General features: G+C 41.6%; 1 protein-coding gene across 1 annotated transcript; it reads left to right on the top strand.

Annotated features, from left to right (window-relative positions):
* The first annotated feature begins 3798 nt into the window (after positions 1-3798).
* On the top strand, positions 3799-6854 carry SCGB3A2 (secretoglobin family 3A member 2). Its single transcript, XM_014854831.3, has 3 exons — positions 3799-3965; positions 6080-6285; positions 6680-6854. Exons 1-3 carry the CDS (start codon positions 3908-3910, stop codon positions 6701-6703), a joined length of 288 nt encoding a protein of 95 aa, XP_014710317.1. The 5' UTR covers positions 3799-3907; the 3' UTR covers positions 6704-6854.
* The last annotated feature ends 10503 nt before the right edge of the window (positions 6855-17357 follow it).

The following is a 17357-nucleotide window of genomic DNA, read 5'->3' as shown; positions in this document are numbered from 1 at the left end:
ACAAATCAGCAAAGGAAGAACTCAAATGCTGGCCATATTATTTATTACCTACGTGACCTTGGCAAATAATTCATTGCTTCTAGCTTCAGACTTCTTATTTATAAAAGGGGGAAAAAGCTCTTATCGTCTGGGATTTCGTGAGGAAGAAATGGGTACTATGTGCAAAGTGTAGCACCGGCACTGATTAGTCGTTTCTAGTGATGTGCTCAAGTGCGTAAGGCTCTGTGTTAAGATCCCAAAAAAGAACAAGGCAAACCCCCTCCCGATGTTTACAAATTAGTCCTGGGAAAGAAGACATTGATACAAATAATTATGCTGCAAAGAAAGACAGTGTCAGTACCATAACAGAGGCACAAGAATGGGCTAGATGGCTGTTGTAAAATATGTTTTATGGTTATTCAGGCCAACAGATAGGGGATGACTACCACTGAAAAGATAGTTTGTTATACGGATTCCAAAACAAGGGGGCACACCCTCCTGCAGGAGGGTGGCGGGCAATGGGAAGCACGGGGTTTGTCAGGAAGGTTGGGGGGGGGTGGAAATTGGGCAAGAGCTGTTCTTGTAGTTTCCATGGAAAGGGTTGGGTGAGAGAGGGTAAGCAGGTTTAGGATAGGCTAGTTTGAATAATTTCAGCGGGTTCTGGAGTGTAGGGCTGTCCCTAGTTGTCTGGTACCTGGCCCTGCAGTGATTAGGGCTGGGAGATAGTGGCCCAGAGAGCAAGCACTCCATAAAGGAGATGGTTGGCAGTGTGGGTTCTGGATTGGTTGATTTGCATATGGAAAGCGCACTCCCAGGTGAGCTGTTTGCTGTCTCTAGGAACTAGCTAGCTCTGGGAGGAGCAGTCTCTCCAGGGTCAGCCAGGCCCCAAGATGTCAAAGCATCAAAAATAGAGAGTCAAAGATATGATTACTACAAGGGCTCAGAACATAAGAACCGTGGAAGCAGCCAAGGCCAAGTCTCTTTTCCAGTCTGACTATACCCCAATCCACTTGTTCTCTACTTGAGCACCTGATTTGCTTTTTTGTAGCACGTTAATCCTAGTACTAGTGGTTACATTAGTTCTTTTCTCTGTTTGTTTACCTGTTTATTGTCTTTTTATCCTGTTACACTGTCAGCTCCATGAATTAGTCCTAGTACTAGTAGTTACATTAGTTCTTTTCTCTGTTTGTTTACCTGTTTATTGTCTTTTTATCCTGTTACACTGTCAGCTCCATGAAAACAAGAAATTTGCTTGTCTGGTTTACTGCTCCAGGCCTAGTTCCTGACACAGAGCCCAGCACACAGTAGATGCTCAATGAATATTTGTTGAACAAATGAGTGAAAACAGCAGTTATGTAATGCTTGATGGTAATATATGACTTGTGTGTGTGCATGCACACATATTACTGTTCATATATGTGTAAGTATGTGGATATTTGTGTTTTTGAGTGTGTGTGGAGTAGGTTCTAGTCTTTGGTCTACATCATGCACGTCTACAACTAGGTTTCAGCCAAGACTACATGTCTGGCAGGCTACTAGACAGGTCCATCAGAAATCTACGAGCACAGGGGTCTGAGGAGCTTCCTACGAAAGAATTGACTTCTGGGACCAGCAGACAAGCTCAAGATAATCCCAAACACTTCAGATGTTGGAAGGGAGAGGCATCTCTGTGTGTGTAATGCTATAATTCTCTTGTATGAGTCTTGGCCCTCCCCCTTGTGGACGCATACCTTGGTTCTTGTGAAGAGAGCCCTATGTTTAAACACTGAAAGATCTGTTTTTTCCAAATCTCTACAATATTTTACGGTGCTGTATTAGTCAGAATCCAGCCAGAAAATGAAAACCATGCCAGGTAATCCAATAAGAAGAATTTAATTTGGGAGATAGATAATTTACAAGGTGCTAGAAATGCACATAAAGCGACAAGGGAGGAGGTGAGTCAATCCTGAGATTGGAAAATGCCAGAAGCTGCCACTACTTCTTAGCCATGAGGGACAGAGTGAGGAGGTGGGCCCAGGAGCTGGGGACACACATTAGAAGCTGGAACAATGGTGAGTCTGCTTGGCTGGGTGGGACTACAGACAAAGAGCCTTTCTGGAAGGAGCTGGGGCAATGGAGAAGATGCAGTCTCTGAAGCAGAGAAAGGGAAAAATACCCTGGCTTCTCTCCCCTCCAGTCTTCTACCAGTGCCTTCCGTTGGCTGAACCTAACCAGACTCAGTTGGCAAGGAAGTCTGGAAACCACGGTTTGGAAAACTCAACTTCCTATACCGCAGAGCAGAGGAGACATTAAGGGGAGGGATTTGGAAGCAAACCGGCAAATGACAAGCACAGATGAGGGCAGTGTTGGTTAGTATCCCATAAAGAGATCATGACATAAAAATAAAGGATGGCATCAACTCACCACCACTTTGCCACACAACCCTGGCCCTTTGAAGGCTTAGGCAGATCACCATCCCTGGCTAGGTGGTAAACCCAGGAGAAAGAGAAGCAGTCTCTGGCAGAGAAAGCAGTAGAAGTGGCAGGATTGAGTATGCATGGCGGTAATTCATGGTCTCTTTCATGCTGTTTACAAAATAGCAGAAAAATAAAGAAATGGCAGTTACAGTTCACTAACTTATAGGAATTAATAAGAGGTGACATATTAAGTATTAATTTTGTTTGGCACAGCTACATCCTCTGTCGGCATAATTTTATTAAATCCTCATAACAATACCAGACCCTCAAATGGGGCCCCAACACCTGGCCTCGTACTTGAAAGGGGCCTGTGACTTGGCACATCTCCTTCAAGGTGTCCGAGTCCCTCTTTGGCGGCAGAGGCGGCTGTGACCAGCAGTGCCAATTGACCAGGCAGCCGTGAGCTGAAACTCAGACATACCTGGGCCCTGAGCCACGTTTCTCTCCTTCGAGGTTATTTTTTCCTTGCATACAAGGCCCCCAAGGAACTCCAGGACTGGGGCTTATAAATAGAGTCATCCTGGGGCCCCATAGCTGAGTCCTGGTTCCAGAAGGCAGCCCTGCAAGCAGATTGCTCCTGTATCCAGCTTGTGCTGCTAGAATGGTTGTGAAATGATATTTTGGTGCCTCAAATTGCTTATGTAGACAGGGTCTTGAAAAAATGTTTTTCCTAAGGGTCCTCCTTGGACTGTCTGCTGTTAATTTCCCCATTTTAAATGAGGAGACCAATACCACGGAGAAAAAATGTCTAATCCAGGATTACACCAATGGTAAGTGCTGAATCCCATGTTTTTAAAAAGGCATTTGATTGTGGATCCTGAGCCTATTATTCTATATGAGGGCACACCCCAGAGATTCCCAACATGAGTGGGAGATACTAGAGAAGGTGAGAGATCTTGCCATAGCAGATGTGTGAGTGGGGACGGAGAGGGCAGAGGTGAATTCCAGAGAAATGTGGCACTGCATGCCATCAAGCTAAGTGTATTATACCAGGGACCTCTGGATTGCTTCTACAACTGGGGACCTCATTGAGTCACATGATTCTCCGAACTTTGAATGAATAGAAAGCTGGAGGGAAACAATAGAACTTTCACTCCTTTTAATCCCAATAGAAAATCTTCCCTTCTTTTCTTCCAGAAGGACTCTTAGCGCTCTTTGCCTTCCACTGGTGTCTCCATGCAAAGGCTTGTGAAAGAGGTCCTTGAGATTGCTTTAAGTTAGGGCTTTGTTTCTCGTGGGAACATGAGGGAAAACAGAAAAGTCGTCAGTTTGTTTAGTGAGGAAACATGACCTTCGTGCTCTTCTTCCCTGGGGCAAGTCAAGTGGCACCGATTAAAATTTTTGTCCTCAGAGGGTGTATAAATATGTGCTTGTGCAAAAGCAGCTGTCATACTTGGTACAGCAAGTGGAACCACTAGCTCCGTTTTCTAGTTCAATTTTAAACTCCAGGTACATATCATAGATAACTTGTCATGAAGCTGGTAACTCTGTTCCTGCTGGTGACCATCAGCATTTGCAGTTACTCCTCTGGTAAGTAGCCTGGAACATATGCTATTTCTCTACTTTTCTGTTAATAGGAGCACAAGCAGTAAGCCTAGGCTCCCGGGGGAATATGGCGGAGGGAGTTTTAGAACCACAGAATGGTAAAGTTGGAAGGAATTTCAAAGAACAGAAAGCTTTGAGGGTCTTCCCCCAGAGATACGTAAGTACAGAGAAGACCTTCACCAAAGTGTTTAAAATAAAAAGTAGGGAGGTGTCTGGCCTGTGGCTGAATGATTAAGTTTGCATGGTCCACTTCTGCAGCCTGAGGTTCACCGGTTTGGATCCTGGGTGTGGACCTAGCACCGCTGACCAAGGCATGCTGTGGCGGCACCCCACATAGATGAACTAGAATGACCGACGACTAGGATATACAGCTATGTGCTGGGGCTTTGGGGAGGAAAAAAAAGAAAAAAGAGGAAGATTGGCAACAGATGTTAGCTCAGGGCCAATCTTCCTCACCAAAAAGCATACGTAAAAGAAAAAAGTAAGGAGATTAATCATGAGAAATTGGGTGCTGCCTACAGTTATGATGGAAACTTTGGCTTGTGTTTTTATTGAGTTTTTGACAAATTTGTAGCTTCATCAGTTTCTGCTATTTTGTTGTTCTTTAGTGTCCAGGGACAAATACCTGTGGGCAGAGGTGGCAACAGAAAAATGGGTGGAGGGAAATAAATATTTTCCCTTTGGGGAGACTTTTGGAGGGAAACTAGGTTGTAGAAGATGAAGGGAAGATAGGTGCACAGGCTCCATTTTTACGATTTGAATGAGGAAATAAAAAGGATTTCAAAGGAAAATGAATGATGGCAGGGTCTTAGCCAGCAGGAGGATGTGTGCTCTCATGCGCGTACGCATGCACGTGTGTTTACATATTTGCACGTGTTTTATAAAATATATATTATACATATTTTTTCCATTTTCTACACTTTCCCTCTGATTCACCTTTTATGTGAAAGTTATCTTTCTCAAGGCAAAGATATAAAACGCAATTGTGCCGCTTAAGAGTCTTGATAGCTCCCCATTGCCCTTGGGGGAAGACTCCCAGACTCACGAGTATGGCATTCAAAGCTTTAGAAAAATCTCCCCTTGACACCCCACTGGCATTCTGTGCTCCAGTCACTCTGGGCAGAACACTCACCATCCCGTGTATGCACTTTCATCCTAACACCTCAGTGCTTTTGTTAATTTTGTTCTTTTTAAAAATGCTCCCTCCCTTCTTTACCTTAGGATCTTGGCATTTGCTTCAAGACATTGCTCCGGCAACACCTCTTCTGCGAAGATTCTTGCAACACAATCCTCCTTTAGAATTAGTCGTCATCCCTTCTTTTGTGTTTCCGTAGAGCTTTGTCCATAATGTTAGCACTGCACATGCCGCACTGTGGCTTGCATAGATCTTTATTGTCCCCTAGACTGCGTGAGTTCTCCGAGTGGAGCAGCCTTGTTTTATCCATCTGTGTAGCTGCACCAACTGGCATTGAGTCAGTGCCCAATTATGTTTGCAGCATTGAGTTGAATTGGTTGGGAGCAGTTTCCTGGGCTATAGTTGGATCCATTCACATCCCCAAGTGGAGATTCATTATGACATCTGCCCTTTGGCCTCAAAGCCGTGGGCTGTGGAGGCAGCCACATGCAAAGTATATCCCTACTCAGTCAATCGCCAGTATCTTTTGAGTGCTTTCTGTGTGCCAGGGTCTGTTCTAGGCATGAGGTACAACAGTGAATAAAACATAAATTCCTTGTCCTCATGGAAACTATATTCTAGTGAGATGATGAAGGCAAAAATCTTTTAATATTTTAGGTAATGGTAAGAAAAAATAAAGGAGGATAAAGGGTGACAGGTGGTGCTATTTTAGATACCTCTCTGAGGAGGTAACATCTGAGGAGAGACCAAATAATGTGAGGAAGAAAGACATGTAGCTACCTGGGGAAAGAAAGTTCTAGGGAGATGCAACAGCAGGTGCAAATATCCTGAGGCAGAAGTTTTCATGGGCAATCGAGATGAGTGGGGCTGGAGTGGAGCCATTGGTGGACAGAGTGGAAGGCAGCAAGGCCTTAGACAGGAACCAGATGTGCTCGTTTCACTTGGTTTCTCTTTTGCTCTGCAGTTGCCGCCTTCCTCATCAACCGTTTGCCAGTTCCTGTCGACAAGGTCTTACCTTTACCTCTGGACAACAGCGTTCTCCCCTTCATGGATCCACTAAAGCTTCTTCTGAAAACTCTGGGCATTTCTGTTGAGCACCTTGTGGAAGGGCTAAGGAAGTGTGTGAATGAGCTGGGACCAGAGGCCTCTGAGGCCGTGAAGAAACTGCTGGTAACTACAGCTTGTGGGGCTAATTTGTTGAAGAGCAGGGCTTAGTCATTCTGAAGACCCACCCTCCCCACCCCACTCCCATCCCATCCTGTTCTCACTTGTGAATGTGTATTTCCCCCTTACTGACAGTGCTCACATAAAGCGTGTGTGTCCTGGCATCTCAAGAAAAGTGAAATGTCTACATTTCTAGAAGGAATTTTGAGTGAGAGAGCCCTGTATTCTAGTTGAGACTTTGCCATTTCCCACCTCGGTGATTCTGTATGGGCTTAACCACTCTGAGCCTTTATTTCCCCGTCAGTAAAATGGTGGCTAAATAGGATAGTGACTATTTCTGGAAAAGTGCTGATTACACATAAGCTGCTCTCATTTTTCCTATTTTCCTTCTGCCTTTCAGGAAGCCCTATCACATTTGGTGTGACAGCGGATAAAGCAGGAGCAGAGGTGGAAGGAGGATGAATCACTCCTCTTCTCTGGCCGAAACTCATTCTATCCAATTATAAACCAACCATCCTAAAATATAGTGACCTGTAACCCCCGAGAAGAACGAATAAAGCAATGGATAGATTTCAGTTTGTCCTGTTTTTATTTCTGGGGGCTCTATTCAGAAGGGCCAAACTAGATAATTTTTCCTTTGGGTCACAAATGCTAGAGAGCTGTTGCTATCAAGATAACCCACAATTTCAGTAAGACATAATCATTCCTTCCTCTCTCCTTATCTCAAAGCTAAACAGCTCCATGTTCTTCAACCGTTCTTTATCTGACAGTGTTTCCAGACCCCTCATGTTCTTATTCCCTTCCTTCTAAAGAAATTTTTAAACGCGAAAATATCTTACAAGACTAGGGTCTTACAAACTTCTTTGGTTTGGAGTCTACATCACCGGAATGTGAGTTTCTATTAAGTTTGTAGTTATACTAGGGTCGCTCCATAGCTTTCAAAGACCCTTCCACCAAGTCAGGCCTTTACTGCATTGCCCTTTGCAAATGGGTTCTCAACTATCCTTTCTTTTCTCCTAGGCTACCGGCACAATGATGCCAGAATTATCTTTCCAAGACATAATTCTGGTTACATATGACCACCTGTAAACTAGATCTCCAGCTCCTTAGCCTGGCATGTGACACCCTATGTGACCTGACCTTAGCTTACATGTCTAGTCTCATCAATATTCCTCTCTTCACACTTACTCTAGTCCCAGTCACACTGAAAGGATAACTAACTCTCTGCTAACACTTTCTGCCTTAATGAAAAGTCAAGTTTCTTTGCACGTAGAATGTCTGCCCTGGTCTGGCTTCAGACCTGGTCTTGTGCCGCAGTCTTGGGACTGTTTGCCCTTGGATCCACTCCCTGCCCTTCCCCTGCTCTGCGCTGCAATGGGAGAAGAGAGGGCATGATGCTGACCCCTGCAGATTGCATTTTTCAGGTTCCAGGTGAGCCGACACTTGGGCTACATTCTGCCCCTGGGAGGCCCAGGCAGGAGATTGGAGAGAGGAAAAGGGGAAAGCCAGAGTGTGGCCTCCCCTCCCTCTCTATTTGGGAGGAGTCTCTGGAAGTGCCTGTACCATGTGTCAGCTGCCAGGCCCTTCTGGATAGGTCTGCATTGGTTCAGCTTTTGCCAGGGGACTCCAGTCCCTGGCTCCGGTTACACCACCTCTTTTCTTTTTCTCTCCAGCTGAGATTGGTAGTGGCTTCTGCTTTTATCAGTTTCCAGGTTGCCTTGCCATCATCTTTTGACTTTTTAGGTCTTGTATCATCTATTCAATCAATTCTGTGTATCACATTCACTATGTTCTAAGCATTAAAGTAGTTTGTTTCCTGATTGGTTCCTGACTAACATAATATTAGTTGTGATCTCCTCTGTGAAGATTATCTTGATTTCCTGCCATTTTTTGACCCCCATGTTTTTTTAAACTAAAATTTTTGCACTTTGTGAAATTTCCTGTTTTGCTTTCTCATTTTGCCTGAGTCTGTAAGAATAGATAGGTTGCCCAGTTGTGGTAATAAATAACCCTGGATTTCAAGGGCTTACATCATAATGGAATAGTCTTTGTCTTGAGCCTTTCCGATTATCATGGTACATAGAGAAAGAGAACTTAGTGAACCATGGGCTAAATTCCCATGGAAGTGGTATATATCACTTCTAGCCCTTTTTTACTGGCCAAAGCAAGTCACTAGGCTACTCCTGACTTAGTTAGGAAGGGGCTATATTATCCTCCTACAGGAAAGGAGGCTGCCAAATATGGGTTAACATAATGTAATTTACCACATTCCTTGACTACTTCAAAGTATTTGCCACCTGAGATACCTCATTCTACTTGAAATTTTCTGCTCTTATGGATTATCTTCCCTCTCATCTCTAGTTTTCTTCTTACAATTTGACCATTATTTTTCACTTTCTTTAAATGTCACTTATTATCCTGACCTCCTCTGAGTATAGATGCCTTCAAAGATCCTGACCTTCATTCCTCTTCTTTTTCAACTTCACTAGGGAGCTCATGCATTCCCATGGCTGCCAATATAATCTCCATGTTACGAACTCTAAAATCTGTAGCTACAGTCTATATTTCTTTTGTGAGAAGAAGAGATTCAGTTACTTAGAAGACACCTCCAACTGATGCCCTTTTTTTATGTTCAAGTCAGCAGACCTCTACCTGGACTCATTATCTTTCCTTCAAAGCATATTCCTGTAAGGGCCGGCCTGGTGGTATAGTGGCTGGATTTGCACACTCCCCTTCAGTGGCCTGAGGTTCATGGGTGTGGATTCTGGGCACAGACCTACGCACTGCTCATCAAGCCATGCTGGGGCAGCATCCCACATACAAAAAATAGAGGACTGGCATGGATGTTAGCTCAGGGACAATCTTCCTCAAGTAAAAAGAGGAAGATTGGTGACAGATTTTAGCTCAGGGCCAATCTTTCTCAACAACAAAAACAACAACAAAAGAGGTTCTCATGTTCTAATTTCCTATCTCAGTATATAGCACAACTATTTTCCTGGTTGCCTGAGTCAGGAACTTGGGAATCATTCCAAGTACTCCCCCTTCTCAGCCTTACTTTCTAATTGGTAAGAAAGTCCTTTTTATTATAAACCTCTTTTGTATCTATCATATACATTTTTCATTATCACTAATGTTACCGCTCTTCCCCAAACCTTGTCATTTCTCTCCAGACTACTGTGTTAATCTCCCCAAAGGCCGCTGTATTCCCAAAGCTGATCCCATCCAATCCATCAGCCACACAGCAGAAAAAGTGGTTTCTTAAAATACAAGAATCATTTCCAGCTTCAAATTCTGTGCGAGTTTTTCAATGCTGATTGAAAAAAAGTCAGACACTATTTTAAACCCACAGATATGTTCAAAACACAGATTTAGATATACTTACTTTCACACTTATTTCAAAGTCTCCTTTCTAGACTCTGAAGTCATATAGAGAGGGACTTGAACTTACCTACGTCTGCATCCTCAGCACATAGCACAGAGCTTGATGGTAGTCATTATTGGGTTTGTGTTTATTGGATGGATTAATTAGTTTCTGTTATGTTTTATCTTGTTGGGCTGACCCTTTTCTTCCCTCCCATCACTCATACTATTAAGCTACTCGTTGCTCTTTTTCCCAGCCCGGTGTGTTTTGCATATTTGAGAAGGATGATTCTCTATGTCTTCATTCAACCTGCTAAATAGAGAAGACTGAGGATAGAGTTCTGTGTCACCCAGCTCTGAGCAATGGGTGTAATATGGCAATCTATTGTGGGTAGAGTATTTTTTTCTGGGGGTGTACCAAACAGAGCGACTGAATTAAGAAGGAATTTGAGGAAAGACTATGTTTGGGAAGCTAGCCAGAAACTGATAATAAACATTATGGCAGAAATTGTTGGTAAAACTTACTGTGAAAGTAACAACACCAAAGCCGATGAGGACGTAGAAAAATTGGATCACTCATACATTGCTGGTGTGAATGTAAAATAGTATAGCTACTCTGGAGAAAGAGTCTAACAGTTTCTTGAAAAACTAGACGTGCAACTAGCAAAGACCCACCAATTGTGCTCCTGGGCATTTATCCAGAGAAATGAAACATGGTTATGCAAAACAAAAACATGTACACGAGTGTTCACAGCAGTTTATTTGTAATAGCCAAAACCTGGGAATGACGCAGTTGTTCTTCAACGGGTGAAGGGCTAAACAAAGTGTTGTACCTCTAGAGGATGGAATACCACCAGCAGTAAGAAAGAACGAACTATTTATACACGTAACAACCTGGATGAATACAGAGAATTATGCTAAGGGAAAAAAAAGGCCAATCCCAAAAAGTTAAATATTGTATAATTCCACTTATATAACATTCTCAAAATACAAAACTATAGAAATGGAAAACAGATGTATGATTTCCAGGGGTTAAGAGAACGTGGGAGTAAGAGGGAAGTGAGTGAGCTATATAAGGGCTATATGAGAGATCTTGACGGTGACGGAAATCTTTTGTGTCTTGTGTGTATCAAGGTCAAAATGCTGGTTTTGATATTATAGTATGGTTTTTGCAAGATGCTGCCATTAGGGAAACTCAGTAGAGAATATGCTACATATCTCTGTATTATTTCTTACAACTGCAGGTGACTCTCATTATTTCAAAACAAAAAAATTCATTAAAAATAGTATAAGATAAAATATAGAAATATATGTTAAATACAATTAATATAAGTTTTATAACCATAACGCTATGTAACTATGTGCATAATTACGTATGTAACTTTCACTCCTTTCCTCCACAAGTCCCACAAACTAGAGGAAACCATTGTTAACAGTTTTACATGATTTTTCAAGACATTTTCTGCACATTTAAAAGCATGCATTTATGAATGTCATACTTTAAACTGTAATTTATGAAATATTTAAATGATTTCTAGTAATTTTTTTCTTATTATAAAGAGTGCTACAGTAATTATCCAAATATTTGCATTCGTTTTTTTATTCATCTCTTCAGAAAAATCTTGGAAGTGGAAATGCAATGCCAAGAATTATGTGATGTTTAAAATATTGATAGCTGCTGAAAATTTTCCATTGGAGAAAGCAATTGGGATCTGAGGTGACTGAGGTCAGAGAAGTTCCACGCCTGAAAGATGGGATTAGAGACCCAAGACAATGCCTAGGATACGATTGTTCTGCCTGAGAAAGCAATAAAAACATCCCTTTTTACTATTTATTGGAAGGTCAGGAGACGCAATGTATGAATCATATTATTTCTGGCCTCCGTGTTTAAGTCGGATAATACAAACAGATAAGTAAAATCTATTTGATGCATTTTTTAATTTTAGAAAGGAATGAGTTGAAAAGCTCTCAGGCTGTCAAAACAGATTAAAGACAGCAGGGGGCGCTCTTGGGTCGTTGTCTGCATCAAGGAAGACATTTATGTGCATATATATTTGAGATATGTAATAAGAAATATCAGCACCTTCTATTGTATTAAACTTCTCCCTGGGAAATACAACTAAATGAAAATTATCTGATGCTCCTCCTTTTTAGTAACTAACTCTGACTTCATTTTGAGCATTTTTTAAAAGTGTCGCCTTGACTCTCCTCTGTCACTAGCTAGGGCTGTATGTTCATCAAATGAGAACTTGTTTCCTGCCTAGATGATAGTGACAACAAATATGACTAACAATCATAGTAATAGTTATTGGTCATTTATTGTGTTATATATATTTTTTTAATTCAACAAACGATGATTAAATATTGATTGCAATATCTTTGCTAGAAATTGAGCATATGGTGATAAATAAAGTAAACACCCCCACAGATTTTACAGCATAAAAAATGACACAGAAACTATGCAAGTAAACACAGGTAAATACATAATTGCAAATTCTGACAAGAACAATAAAGGAAAAGAATAGTAATTTAAGTATGGTGATAGTAACAGGAGTGTCCCTATTTCATTTTGGGTGGTCAAAGAGGTCATCTCTTTGGAAATGTCATTTAAGTTGGGACTTAATGTCATTGGATGGCTTAATGTCATTGAAGTTGTGGAGAACCCATCGCAGCCAAAGAATATTCTGGGTGAGAAGTCCTGAATTGTGAATATCCTGAGGACAAGGAGAACTTGGCTTCTTCAAAATACTGAAAGAGCATCTGTGTGGCTGAAGCCCTGGGAGCAGGAGCAGAGGGGTGTGAGATCAGGCTGGACAGATAGACAGACGTAAAACTGGGTATTGTGTGTTATGGGAATGGGCACTGTTTTTGTCCCCGGGACAAAGAACCCGGGAAAGCCATGGGCAGTTTCGCATCCAGTATTTCCCATTTCCATGAATGGCACCTCTGCACATCCAGTTGCGTTAGTCAAACAGCTGGGAGTCATCTTTGGTACTTCCCTTTTCCTGACACAGCACACCCAACAGATCACCATGTCCTGTCACCTACTAATGTTTGCTTGAATCCTCCCACGTCGCTCCATCTGCACTGACACTCCTTCATCCGTTTCTCATTTCCTGAAAGAGCTTCCTAGCAGGCCTCCTGCTCTGGACCCCTCAGTGTGATCTGCACAGCTGCCAAGTGACCTTTTCAAAATGCAATAGGGATCTTTCTCATTCTAATGCATAAAATCCTTTGGTGGCTTTCCACTGTTCCCAGAATTAAGAATAAAATCCTGACCATGCCCAGGAAGTCCTGTAAGGCCTGGCACCTGCTTTCCTCCCTTACCCTCATTTCCTTCCTTCTTTCATTGCTGGAACATAGGATACCTGATACAGGGCTTTTGCAAATGCTGTTCCCTAGACTATAAATACTTCTCATTCATTTGCTTCTCCTGAATTTTCTCCTATTTAGTTGTTCAGATCTCACCTTAAGTCAAGTCTCATTTTCTTAGGAAACCTTCGCTGATCACCTGTGCAGATGAGATTCATTTGTTATAGGCTCTAAGAGAACCATGTTCCTTCTTTCCTGAGCACATCTCTCAAAAATAATTGTATACTTATGTATGATTATTTGATAATTATTTGTCTCTCCCACTTGTTTGTGAGTTCCAAGAGGTCAGAGTCCAGTATCTAGCATTGTAATATTCAATAAGCATTTTATGAGTAAATGAGTGAGTAAGATGAATTAACCTGTACCTATTAGATGATCCATTTTCTAGATATTCTAGATCATGTTTCATTTAAAGAAAGGATAGGATAGTGCATTACCCTCAAGTTAGGTTTCAAGTATTAGTCTGGCTTTAAGTTATAACCCTACATTCTCCACCCACATTGGTAAGAAGATTGCATTGATATTATGAAAAGCCAGAGGTGTCTCTGATTTCCCTCTCATCTTGCCTGGAGCTAAGGTGGATCAATAATGTATTGTGGCTTTCCCAAGGTAGCTCAGGACCCACATAAGCCAACTAGGCACATGAAGTTGCCAAATGTTATAAGTGCCCAAGATGGGGTTGACTATATGGTATGGGACAAATAAGTACTTCAAAATCAATCTCATCATTCTAGAAAATGCAAGCTAATCTCTAGTGTCAAAAAGCAAATCAATGGTTGACCGTGGATAGAATTGGGGGTGGTGACAAGGAGGAGTGAGTTACAAACGGCAAGACAAAACTTTGGGGAGTAATGGATGTGTTCATTATCTTGACTGTGGTGATGGTTTTGTGGATATATACATATGCCAAAACTCTTCAAATTGTGTACTTTAAATATGTGCAGTAATTATATATCACTTATACCTCAATAAAGTTGTAAAAGGTTACTCACGTGCTTAAGATACATGTCTAATCTAATTTTTGTCAATAAAGTGTCAGTTTGAGCCAATAAGAGAATTGCTACATTGTGAAGGTTTTCTGGCAATGTCTATTACAATTTTAAAGAATGTTCTTTGATCTAGCAATTCAGGTTTTGGAAATCTTTTATACAGAAATAAAAACATCAGTGCATGAGTTTATGGTATAAGGATGTTTATTGCAGCATCCTCTGAAGAGCTGGAAAAATGGAAACAATATGAATTATGAATGTCCATCAATAAGGAAATTATGATATCTTCAATTAGGAGCTGTCAGGTAGCTTTTTAAAGATTTGTATCTGTTTACTTAAAGTATACACCATGAGATATTCTTAAATAAGAAAGGCAAGTTGCAGAGTAAAGTGTACACACAAGCCCCCTCTACATTTGTATGTGCGTTTGGATATGTTTGAACGGACAGGGAGAATGGAGTCAATGCTGGATGCTGAGAGGGCTGGTTTGGGGATAATGATGTGAGAGTGGAAGATGGTTAACTTTTAAAAATATATATATATTTCCCTTTGCCCTCCTCATTTTCTCTTTTATATGGTGAGCATATGCTACTTAATAATTTGGAAGAGGAATTTTGAAGAAAACATTTTGTCAATTAACAGATATAAGATAGTAAGTCCCCCTTTATCTCAAAATAGAAACAAAAACAACAAAATAAAATCTTTTCACAGACTTAAAAAACAGTGAAGTAAAAACCAGGGGTTTTGGGGTCATACAGGATTTGCTCAAGTTCAGGTTCCAGTGTTAGTGATCTGGGTGATTTTGGGGTGGGTTCCCAAAACTTCCAGGTTCTCAGCTGCCTTATTTCAAAACGGAATAATAATATCTAATTCTTGTACTTGATGTGAGGATTAAATGAGGTAACATTAATGAAGGACCAAGCATGTGAAGCATCTCAACGATATCTACTCTTTCACCATCTTAGCAGCTTTTTAGGGAAGTGTCTCAGTGATATCTGTTCTTTAAGTAGCTTGTTAAAAAAATTTATAACCATATTTTATTGATAGTCATCAATTGAGTTATATATTAACATACAATTATCAACTTTATCATATTGAAATATAAAATTTTCCCTTTGCTTAACTCTATTTTCTTTCTTACTTTGAGTTAGTAGAAAAAAGTCTCCCAATTACTTGTAAGTCATCCAAGTCGTGCTCCTACCAGAAGTTAAAACTCTCTCGTATACAAAAATAAAAAAAATAAGGGTTCAACTTATTTCCAAAAGCCATAGTCCTGATTCAAAATGGCATCACAGTTTTTCAATGCAGTTTTTAAAACTATCATAGAGCCTTAATTGTAAGCTTTATTTTCTACAGAAAAACTATAAAAGAGATCTCGAGACTGAAACTAAATGAAACGGCATGCAGGTGAGCACAGACACTCACCAAATCCAGAGAGCTAAGAAAGCAACCAAAATGGTCAGTCACGTAAGTTAGGTAGCTTTTGAAGGGCCATCCCTGAAAGCCAAGCATAGTCACAGTCTGTGCTTTGGTTTAAGCTATCCCTTGTGGTTGAATTGCCCTTCCCCGCCTTCTTCATGTCTCCAAATTCTTTCTCATCTATCAAGACGTGGCCCAAATATTGTTACTTCCAAAAGTCTTCCCAGATCTCCCAAAGGAGCATTAACGACTCTTTGTCCTAGTTCCCATCATACTATGTCTATGCCTCTGTTACATGGTATGGTGCTGAGTGTGGTTCGTTAATTATGTGCTCATATCTCCTGCATCAAGATTATGAGCTACTTGAATGGAAGAATCATGGGATGCTCAACTTTGTATCCTTATTATCTTGTCCTAAAGTAGAAGTCCTATGATTTCAATTTCTTTGCTTAATACAGAACACAGCAAATATTTATTGATAAGTTACTCTGCTAGACACTGTTCTAATTGCTCACTATTGTGCCAGGAACATTGAACCAAAGAGGCAAAATCCTTGCCTCATGGAGCTTATATTGTATTGGGTGTAGGCAGAAAAAGGAACAAAGTAAATAAAGTTGTAACACTGTGTTAAAAGATGAGTGTTATCAAGAAAATATTTAGCAGCCAGAGGAGGTGAGAAATGGTGGGCCAGAGGGTGCAATGTTAAGTAGAGAGCTTAACGAAAGTCTCAACAAGAAGGTGATCTCTGAAAAAACTTAAAGAAATGAAGCAAGCCACGTGGCTGTTGTTGGGGAGGGGTGTGGCAGGCAGAAGGAAGAGTAAATGCAGGCTCTGAGGAAAGAACATGCTGGAGTGTTTAAAGAAGAGCAAGAATCCCAAATGTCTGGAGTGGAGGGAGCAAAGGAATGAGTAGTAGAAGAGATGAGAGGCAGGTGGCTTAGGTAGGATCATAGCCACTATTGTAAGGAAATTAAAAAATAGAGCTTTTGCTCAGAATGAGACGGGAAGGAGCAGAAGGAATTGATACGATTTGAATTATATTTTAAAGGAAGGGCTTTTTCTGCTCAGCATTTCTGTAAAATGCAAGATGTAAATTCCCTCAATTACTGCTCTCCTGGTAAAAACTTTGGGATTGAGGACAGAGTAGTGATGCTGTGGGTTGTGTCCTCAAAAGTCACAGGGGAGCGCTGTGTTGGAGGTTAGACAAACCTGGTTGGAGTTCTCACTCAGCCTCCACTGATGCGGGGTCGGTGAGCCGAGGAGTCGAAAGAAAGATTTCTTAGACTCTCAAGATCTGGCAGTAGTGCTCTTTTATTTAGAGAATAGTGTGGAATAGCATGGGGACAGGACCCATGGGCAGGCAGAGCTGGTGCGTGGGGACAGGACCCACGGGCAGTCAGAGCTCCTGCTGCTGCCCCCGCTGGCATGGGGACAGGACCCATGGGCAGGCAGAGCTGGTGTGTGGGGACAAGACCCACAGGCAGTCAGAGCTCCTGCTGCTGCCCCCGCTGACATGGGGACAGGACCCATGGGCAGGCAGAGCTGGTGCGTGGGGACAGGACCCACGGGCGGTCAGAGCTCCTGCTGCTGCCCCGAGTTGAGGGTTAGGGCTAATTTTATAAGGCATGGCTACGTGACTTATTTTTACTGGAGAAAAGAAAAGATGATGTAAAAAGTCATTAAATGATTTCAGTGCAGATGGGGTCTGGTTATTGTGCGGTCATATAACTTTAGATATAAATCTGGCCATATAGATCGGCATGTAGGTGAGGATGCCCTGGGCTTCTCTCCCTGAGGCAGCCCTAATTCATACCATAAAAAAAGTCCACTGGGTCATATAGTTTGGCATGTAGGCCATGTCACCTTGGGCTTCTCTGGCTGGGGCAGCCTTAATCCACATCATCCACCAGCTCTGCTATTTTAGGCATGACGTTGATT

This window comes from Equus asinus, chromosome 9 (assembly GCF_041296235.1).
Source record: "Equus asinus isolate D_3611 breed Donkey chromosome 9, EquAss-T2T_v2, whole genome shotgun sequence".
NCBI lineage: Eukaryota > Metazoa > Chordata > Mammalia > Perissodactyla > Equidae > Equus > Equus asinus.
The sequence above is the reverse complement of the archived record's forward strand: the minus strand, read 5'-3'. Positions and strand labels throughout refer to the sequence as shown.